The 10,057-nt window shown below is 40.6% G+C and overlaps 3 protein-coding genes across 3 annotated transcripts; 1 reads left to right on the forward strand and 2 right to left on the reverse strand.

Moving 5' to 3' along the window:
• Positions 1-549: 549 nt before the first annotated feature.
• On the reverse strand, positions 550-1,527 carry LOC111472300 (transcription repressor OFP12-like). Its single transcript, XM_023117955.1, has one exon. It carries the CDS (start codon positions 1,383-1,385, stop codon positions 810-812), a length of 576 nt encoding a protein of 191 aa, XP_022973723.1. The 5' UTR covers positions 1,386-1,527; the 3' UTR covers positions 550-809.
• A 540-nt stretch (positions 1,528-2,067) lies between these two features.
• On the reverse strand, positions 2,068-4,754 carry LOC111472336 (late embryogenesis abundant protein D-34-like). The gene is made up of 3 exons (XM_023118006.1): positions 2,830-4,754; positions 2,401-2,682; positions 2,068-2,303 (listed from the first exon to the last, which is right to left on the reverse strand). Exons 1-3 carry the CDS (start codon positions 3,418-3,420, stop codon positions 2,133-2,135), a joined length of 1,044 nt encoding a protein of 347 aa, XP_022973774.1. The 5' UTR covers positions 3,421-4,754; the 3' UTR covers positions 2,068-2,132.
• Positions 4,665-5,244, forward strand: LOC111472276 (pre-rRNA-processing protein TSR2). The gene is given in 3 exon segments (XM_023117922.1): positions 4,665-4,928; positions 5,022-5,113; positions 5,191-5,244. Coding segments are annotated over 3 exon segments (348 nt in total). The 5' UTR covers positions 4,665-4,726.
• Positions 5,245-10,057: the final 4,813 nt, after the last annotated feature.

Raw genomic sequence — 10,057 nt, forward strand, 5'->3', positions numbered from 1 at the left:
ATAGTGTGCAAAAGGGTTAGATAAAAAAAAAAAACATTAAGCTTGTAGGAATGAATGAGTTAAAAAAAATACGTTCAACTCAAAATCATATAGACAAAGTCGGGAATGAGGAAGTTTAGAAAAAAAGTTGAGCTCGAAATCATAGAAACGAGAATGAATGAGTTTTTATTTGAGTACTAAGTAATTGAGATGCAAAAGTTGGTATCAAAATCTCTTTTTTTTTTTCCTTTTTAAAGAAAAAAAGTTGTCTAATTTTATTTTCTTTAGACTATCAATATTTAGTTGAATAAATATTTATTTCCTTGTTTTATTTTTTATATTACAACAATACCTGAATTATAAAAAGAAAAATAAAATAAAAATAAAATTAGAAGCATTTATATGATCACCAAACATAAGCTAATAGGACCACTCATTTCTTCTTCTGTCTATAAGGACATAGATCAACCCTTGTTGTCAGCAATTATGTTCCTAGAAAATAATAATAATAATAAAAATAAAAATAAAAAGAGGGGAAAAAATCCCTTTTTTTTATTAGTATTATTTTTAAAAAAGTTCCTTCTTTTGCATATCCCACGCTTACCTTGTTCTGTTTTGTCTTCTAATTAGAACAAACATTCCAACTTCCACCAACTACTAAGCTTTCTCCTGCAAAAACAAGATAAAAAAAAGCTAACCCATTTGATTATTATCAAATCATTGAATTTCATTGAATTTGATCTTTCTTTCTTATTCATTTTCTTGTGTTCTTCACTTGAAATTGGTAAAACAAGACGACGGTGGAAATTTGGATGTTTTTCTTGCATCAACTAGTTGTGTAAGTGGCTATTCCACCGCCGCAGACGGTGGTCGGAGGGTGACTCCTGGGATGATTCCAGCAAGTAAAGGAGGAGGTCGGAGAAAGCGGTTGTTATAAACTTGTGGGTATCAAGGGAGTTGATTTGGAGATAACAAATGAGAAGATCCAGTAGATACTCCCAGTCTCGCCGGACGTCCACCGGCTGATCCCTGGCTTCGACCATCTCCTGCATTGAACCTCGAAAATCCACAAATGGGTCCGTCGAAACCTTCCGGACCTTGACGGCGTGGTCGGGGGAGGAGTCGAAGATGGAGTTGGAGCAGCCGGGGGAGGAGAAGAAGAAGCGGTGGGAAGCAACAGCAGCAGAGAAGTCAGGGACAACGGCGTCGGCGTCGGCGTCGGAGTCCGAGTCCGAGGTGGATTCATCGGAGAAGCAACAGTCGTCAGCTGCCGTGGAGGTGGAGTTTTCAAGAGAAAGGGGTTTTTTGGAGGACGTGTGCGGTGGCGATGACGGGTTCAAGGCGGCCGGCAAGCGGCGGAGCTTGGAAAACCAGAGGTGGAAACTTTTTTTCTTTAATGTGGACATCTTTTTCAGAGGAGAGAAAATGGTGGAAGTTGGAATTTGAAGAGTAATTTAGAGGAGAGAGAGAGAGTGGTGGATTTTATGGAAGGAAGAGTTGTGCCTATAAAATAAAGTCAACTAAAGTAAGCAAATTAAAGTTACAAAATATTTATTCTTTTTATTACACATAAAGTTTTGTGAGCCCTAAGGGAATATGCAAAAATGGAAATGAATGTGACATCAAATATATATATATTTTTTGGGATAATCTACATTTTCACCTGTTTAATGGAAGATGACATGAACCAAAACATCAATCATTTATCTCGAGACTTCAAATAAAATAAAATTGTTTAATTGTCGAAGTTCATCGGTCGCTTTTCTTTTCAAGCTTTTCCTCAAAATTTTTAAACCTGAAAATTTTTTCACACTCTTATAAAAAAAATGCTTAGAAACGATGGATAAATGAAAGGTAATTGAAGTTACGTAAACTATATATTAAAATTAATTAATTAATATGTTTATAAAAAATTTAACTTTTTTTTTTTTTTTTTGGGCTAGGTCTAAATTCAATTGAACAAAAATTATTTATATAATATAAAAGACCAAACCCATGAACCGTCCTTAATTTTCTCAACCAAAAAAAAAAAGAAAAAAAAAAGGAAAGAAATCCTGACTAACAGTCAGCAAAACAGCTGATTGTTTATTTTTTTTTGAACTTCAAATACAGCAACCAAAAAAGAAGAACAAGAATTTAAAAAGTCACTATTTTCATATATCTGCGCCGCCGTCCTCATTCAGCCTCGCGGCGGCGGTGATGGTGGCCGCCACCCCACCTGGGTGAGTGATCAAGTTTGGATTGTTACTCAGCTCCGCGCTCACCACCCCATCCGCATCCTTCCGGCTCACTGGCTTGTCCGTCGCCAGTTTTCCTTTTGCACCCTGTTAGTCCCAATAATTAAAAAGTAATTCAATATCACTACCCAAAGCAGAGAAGAAGTATTGTTCTTTAATTTTATGAAGTTTATCAGCTTGATACCATTAGGACATAGTTGAGCTTGATCTTGTCCTCGTCTCGAATCATCCCGGCGTTGAAACTCGCCGCCGATTGAGCTGTGGCTGTGAGCCCACCGGGAGATATGGCATTGCTACCGGTTGCTCTGCCCTCTGCGGCTTGAATTGCTGCAGCGTCACTCTGTTCCACCGGTTTGTTTCCGGCAGTTTGACCCGCCGCTTCTAGTGCTTCTCCGATCGTTATTACATTCTGCTCTGTCGTCTCTGTCTCAATCGCCGTCGTGGTGTCCAAATACTGGCCGACGACCTTCAAAAATCAAGCACCCACCAACAAATGAATTACTTTTTTGAACGTGAAAATAAGTTTTAATCTAAAAATGAAGGAACCCAACTGGTAATTTTAACAAAAGATAAAGAAAGAGATGAATTGATCGGAGAAATTCAAGATGGGAACCTGTCCGGCGACGCGTTCGGTTACGACACGGGCTCCGGGAATATCGGTCTCGCTAATGTTGATGCCTTCGTTTTTAGCAGCATAGCTAACATCACGGTCACCAAGAAGACCGACCCGGACATTATAAGCAGCGGCGGCTCGCATGATATCGGCCGGACCAGCCGGCGGCACTTGCCCCAATACCCTGGTTTCGGCACTGCCCATCATGCGAGCATCCTGTGGTGCGATGGGGTTTGCAGCCAGGTCGCCGGAGACGTTGAAAACGTCGCCGTATTTGATGGTTTCCTCCCCCTCGTCGACGTCGTTCCGGCGAGGCTGCCGCTGTTCTTCACCCCTACGTGGCTGTTCCCAACTCATGTTATCAACATAAAATAAAAATAAGTATGGGAGGTTTCTTTCTGCAGTGGCAGCTGGATTTTGTTGTGCGCTGTTTGAAGGGATTGATGTGGGGAAGCAGTTGCGGTGGGTTGGCTTTGTTGGGACAAGTGTTGAATGCAGAGGGAAGGATGGCAATTTGATGATGTTATGTACAGATGGTGAATGGGGGAAAACTTGAGAAATTATAACCCAACCACACGTGGTTACGTACATGTGACACCTAACAATCCACCCTTAGACCGATGTGACACCTAACAGTCCACCCTTTAGAAGCTAGCATTCTCGTTGACCCGCCGCTCGAATGACTCTGCCATTTGTAACAGTCTAAACTCTCCACTAGCAGATATTATTCATTTTAGTCCGTTCCATATCGCTGTCAGCCTCATGATTTAAAACGTCTTTACTAGACATAAGTTTCAAGAATAAGGAACATTTCTTTCTTTCTCCAACTGATTTGGGACCTAACAATACAACTCATAGGGCCAGCGTCTTCATTGACTCACCAACGCTTACATGACTTTGATACCATTTATAACAGCCCAAACCAACACCAAGAACTACCGAGTAAGCTTAATGCCGGGCCTTGGGTACGTACTAAACCTTGCTTTCATGGACTAAGAAAATCTGCAATCCCTATCTTCAAATCTCCTACTCTACTGCAAGCTGATAATGCGCAAACCAAGCTTACATAGCTCGGCGCCATGCCCACCATCGATGCCATCTCCTCGAGCAATGCCACAGCCTTGTCTGCGTATCCGCCCAACAACGTATTCCTGTCAAAAACCATCTCAGAGCATTCAACCTCCCCACATTTCCCATAAAAAGCAATCAACCCATTTGAAACAGAGACATTCTGCGCACACCCACTTCGAATAATGAACCCATGTAGCTGACACCAATGCACCCAGCCTAGTTTCTCTGAACACGCATTGAGAAAAGCACAGACATTATTGAATCTGCCTTCCCACCAACTCGAAGTAGCTCAATAAATGCAATGGTAGAGACCTCAGCCCGCCCATGGAGCACAGAATTGGATATATACGCATTCCACGTCTCGAGGTTTCGGTGAGGCATTTCAACGAACAACTTGCACGCATCCTCACTAACACCCAATTTCGCGAACATGTCGACGGCACTGCACCCGACTAAGACATCGTTTATTGATCCCTCCTTAATCGTGTAGCTGTTTGCATGTCATGGCCATGCGAAGGTCAGTGGAGGTGAAGTCATTGGGTCGAACAGAGCAGAATTAAAACGATTGTTTTGGACAGAGCCGGCGACGAGGACGGTTCAAATGACGACGGAGTGGCAAAAAAAGTCCCAAATGTTTCTCTCTCTTTCCATCCAAACAGTTCTCCGCTTTTCTCTCCGCCCGATTCTGCCATTAATTTCTCAATTCAACCGCCCTCTCTCTCTCTCTCTCTGATGATTCAGTTAGAAGAGGAGAAAGAAAAATAAGATTTCTAGGGTTTGGAGGAAGGAGAAGACGAAGACGAAGACGAAGCTCTGAGGTTTATCCATGGAGCCAAATAATGGATTAACCTCAACCAATCACAAGGCAGGATCTATCTCCAGTCTCCAAATGGCTATATCGTCGGTGTTTTCTCGGTGGGACGGCCTTCAAATGGCCATTGATAACAAATGGGGCGGTGGCGATTCTCACCAGAAATCGCTGAATCTCGCCTCAGATGTTTTCACTTGGTTCTCTCAATCCAAACGTTGTTATCCTTATTCAGCCGTCCATTAAATTACCTTCCGGAGTTTCTCGATCTTCTTCCATGGATCTAATTCCGCTATGCTTCCTTCCGTTGCAGCTCCCCTGTACGTGGACGATCTGGAAAATTTGCTCCATGAACACCTGCTTCTCTCCTTCAACACCGAGATCGAAGATGGTAGCATCGAACAGGTAAATTCCCTCAACGAATTATTGGATTACGACATCGAAAATACACTGAGATTAAAAGAGGATGAAATTTCGAACAGGTAGCAGAGAAATTGATGATGGTATACGAATAAAATTTGCAGGGAAGTCGCTAGAAGAATGTAGGATCTACGTTCATCAGAGAAATTAAACAATCTGCCATTGGACCCAAGCGAAATCTTCCGAGAATTATTGTCATCAATGTTCAAAATTGGAACTTCGTAAATGGATGATGATCCCTTCATCTCCCTGTTTCGTAAATAGTTCGATGCTCTTAATTTGATTTCTCGACATGAAAGACTTATGAATTAAAATCATTAATGATTTTTTTTAATTAAAAATTATTTCATTTCTTTCTGTTTGAGTTATTATTAGTACTGTTTTTTTTTGTCCAAATTTATTCTCTCTGTCTAAAAACATGAACTTTGAAGAGAGAGAATAATGTAGGTTAAATTATAATATAAATATACATAATTATTAGGGCTAAATATACAAAGTTTAAATATTTAAATATTTTTTTCGATTTACTCGATATTGATTTAAAAATTTCAATTTAGTCTCTTAGTGGATGATATTGAGGTCGTGCTTCATCAACGTTGGACTCGGTTCGAAAGAAAGAGAATTGAGGCATAAAATAAAATAAAAAGTGAGATCAACCAGCTCTTAAAATTTGTACGAAATTCTCGAGATTCTAGTTGGATTTCTCAAGTTATTTGGATTGTTGGCTTTTAATACTCCCAACCCTCGTTGGAGCGAATAAGCTTCGTGGGTCAACTATAGGTACTAAAGATTATTTTTATTAGATAAAAATAACATCCGAGGAGGGAGAATTCAAACCATTGAACTTTTGATTTAAAATACATGTTTCTGTAATGCTCAAATTGATGCTCACATGTTGTAAATCGATGATACATGTCTAAATCAATAACTGTGATGAAAGTCGGGGTCTCGATTATTATTATTATTTTTTTCGTTTAATGTAGAGATGTTTACGAGACAAGATGGGGGATCGAGGTATGGATGGGAGAATAATATTTTTTTTGTTTTTTTTTTTTAAATTTTGATTAAATAAAAAAATGGACATTAGTTGGGCCTAATGTCGTATTGGGCCGTCAGGTCCATTACTTTCATGGTCCATCAAAGTCATCGAAAGGCGTCAAGCAATTCGCCCCTCTTTCTCTTTCACTCCTCCGTTCGGCCGTAGGAACTTTTCGCTCGAGTTCCCAACTTCCTATGCGTCTTGCTGTGTTCTTCTACATTTTCTTATTCCTGCGAAAATTATTCGCTGCTTGATCCCCCTGCTGTCTCCATTCTTTCTCAACAATGTTATAATGTTAAGTTATGATTATGGTANGGTGCGATGGGGTTTGCAGCCAGGTCGCCGGAGACGTTGAAAACGTCGCCGTATTTGATGGTTTCCTCCCCCTCGTCGACGTCGTTCCGGCGAGGCTGCCGCTGTTCTTCACCCCTACGTGGCTGTTCCCAACTCATGTTATCAACATAAAATAAAAATAAGTATGGGAGGTTTCTTTCTGCAGTGGCAGCTGGATTTTGTTGTGCGCTGTTTGAAGGGATTGATGTGGGGAAGCAGTTGCGGTGGGTTGGCTTTGTTGGGACAAGTGTTGAATGCAGAGGGAAGGATGGCAATTTGATGATGTTATGTACAGATGGTGAATGGGGGAAAACTTGAGAAATTATAACCCAACCACACGTGGTTACGTACATGTGACACCTAACAATCCACCCTTAGACCGATGTGACACCTAACAGTCCACCCTTTAGAAGCTAGCATTCTCGTTGACCCGCCGCTCGAATGACTCTGCCATTTGTAACAGTCTAAACTCTCCACTAGCAGATATTATTCATTTTAGTCCGTTCCATATCGCTGTCAGCCTCATGATTTAAAACGTCTTTACTAGACATAAGTTTCAAGAATAAGGAACATTTCTTTCTTTCTCCAACTGATTTGGGACCTAACAATACAACTCATAGGGCCAGCGTCTTCATTGACTCACCAACGCTTACATGACTTTGATACCATTTATAACAGCCCAAACCAACACCAAGAACTACCGAGTAAGCTTAATGCCGGGCCTTGGGTACGTACTAAACCTTGCTTTCATGGACTAAGAAAATCTGCAATCCCTATCTTCAAATCTCCTACTCTACTGCAAGCTGATAATGCGCAAACCAAGCTTACATAGCTCGGCGCCATGCCCACCATCGATGCCATCTCCTCGAGCAATGCCACAGCCTTGTCTGCGTATCCGCCCAACAACGTATTCCTGTCAAAAACCATCTCAGAGCATTCAACCTCCCCACATTTCCCATAAAAAGCAATCAACCCATTTGAAACAGAGACATTCTGCGCACACCCACTTCGAATAATGAACCCATGTAGCTGACACCAATGCACCCAGCCTAGTTTCTCTGAACACGCATTGAGAAAAGCACAGACATTATTGAATCTGCCTTCCCACCAACTCGAAGTAGCTCAATAAATGCAATGGTAGAGACCTCAGCCCGCCCATGGAGCACAGAATTGGATATATACGCATTCCACGTCTCGAGGTTTCGGTGAGGCATTTCAACGAACAACTTGCACGCATCCTCACTAACACCCAATTTCGCGAACATGTCGACGGCACTGCACCCGACTAAGACATCGTTTATTGATCCCTCCTTAATCGTGTAGCTGTTTGCATGTCATGGCCATGCGAAGGTCAGTGGCATCGTTTATTGATCCCTCCTTAATCGTGTAGCTGTTTGCATGTCATGGCCATGCGAAGGTCAGTGGAGGTGAAGTCATTGGGTCGAACAGAGCAGAATTAAAACGATTGTTTTGGACAGAGCCGGCGACGAGGACGGTTCAAATGACGACGGAGTGGCAAAAAAAGTCCCAAATGTTTCTCTCTCTTTCCATCCAAACAGTTCTCCGCTTTTCTCTCCGCCCGATTCTGCCATTAATTTCTCAATTCAACCGCCCTCTCTCTCTCTCTCTCTCGCTTTTCTCTCCGCCCGATTCTGCCATTAATTTCTCAATTCAACCGCCCTCTCTCTCTCTCTCTCTGATGATTCAGTTAGAAGAGGAGAAAGAAAAATAAGATTTCTAGGGTTTGGAGGAAGGAGAAGACGAAGACGAAGACGAAGCTCTGAGGTTTATCCATGGAGCCAAATAATGGATTAACCTCAACCAATGACGAAGACGAAGACGAAGCTCTGAGGTTTATCCATGGAGCCAAATAATGGATTAACCTCAACCAATCACAAGGCAGGATCTATCTCCAGTCTCCAAATGGCTATATCGTCGGTGTTTTCTCGGTGGGACGGCCTTCAAATGGCCATTGATAACAAATGGGGCGGTGGCGATTCTCACCAGAAATCGCTGAATCTCGCCTCAGATGTTTTCACTTGGTTCTCTCAATCCAAACGTTGTTATCCTTATTCAGCCGTCCATTAAATTACCTTCCGGAGTTTCTCGATCTTCTTCCATGGATCTAATTCCGCTATGCTTCCTTCCGTTGCAGCTCCCCTGTACGTGGACGATCTGGAAAATTTGCTCCATGAACACCTGCTTCTCTCCTTCAACACCGAGATCGAAGATGGTAGCATCGAACAGGTAAATTCCCTATGAACACCTGCTTCTCTCCTTCAACACCGAGATCGAAGATGGTAGCATCGAACAGGTAAATTCCCTCAACGAATTATTGGATTACGACATCGAAAATACACTGAGATTAAAAGAGGATGAAATTTCGAACAGGTAGCAGAGAAATTGATGATGGTATACGAATAAAATTTGCAGGGAAGTCGCTAGAAGAATGTAACAGGTAGCAGAGAAATTGATGATGGTATACGAATAAAATTTGCAGGGAAGTCGCTAGAAGAATGTAGGATCTACGTTCATCAGAGAAATTAAACAATCTGCCATTGGACCCAAGCGAAATCTTCCGAGAATTATTGTCATCAATGTTCAAAATTGGAACTTCGTAAATGGATGATGATCCCTTCATCTCCCTGTTTCGTAAATAGTTCGATGCTCTTAATTTGATTTCTCGACATGAAAGACTTATGAATTAAAATCATTAATGATTTTTTTTAATTAAAAATTATTTCATTTCTTTCTGTTTGAGTTATTATTAGTACTGTTTTTTTTTTTTGTCCAAATTTATTCTCTGTCTAAAAACATGAACTTTGAAGAGAGAGAATAATGTAGGTTAAATTATAATATAAATATACATAATTATTAGGGCTAAATATACAAAGTTTAAATATTTAAATATTTTTTTCGATTTACTCGATATTGATTTAAAAATTTCAATTTAGTCTCTTAGTGGATGATATTGAGGTCGTGCTTCATCAACGTTGGACTCGGTTCGAAAGAAAGAGAATTGAGGCATAAAATAAAATAAAAAGTGAGATCAACCAGCTCTTAAAATTTGTACGAAATTCTCGAGATTCTAGTTGGATTTCTCAAGTTATTTGGATTGTTGGCTTTTAATACTCCCAACCCTCGTTGGAGCGAATAAGCTTCGTGGGTCAACTATAGGTACTAAAGATTATTTTTATTAGATAAAAATAACATCCGAGGAGGGAGAATTCAAACCATTGAACTTTTGATTTAAAATACATGTTTCTGTAATGCTCAAATTGATGCTCACATGTTGTAAATCGATGATACATGTCTAAATCAATAACTGTGATGAAAGTCGGGGTCTCGATTATTATTATTATTTTTTTCGTTTAATGTAGAGATGTTTACGAGACAAGATGGGGGATCGAGGTATGGATGGGAGAATAATATTTTTTTTGTTTTTTTTTTTAAATTTTGATTAAATAAAAAAATGGACATTAGTTGGGCCTAATGTCGTATTGGGCCGTCAGGTCCATTACTTTCATGGTCCATCAAAGTCATCGAAAGGCGTCAAG

Source organism: Cucurbita maxima, unplaced genomic scaffold (assembly GCF_002738345.1).
Source record: "Cucurbita maxima cultivar Rimu unplaced genomic scaffold, Cmax_1.0 Cma_Scf00069, whole genome shotgun sequence".
Lineage (NCBI taxonomy): Eukaryota > Viridiplantae > Streptophyta > Magnoliopsida > Cucurbitales > Cucurbitaceae > Cucurbita > Cucurbita maxima.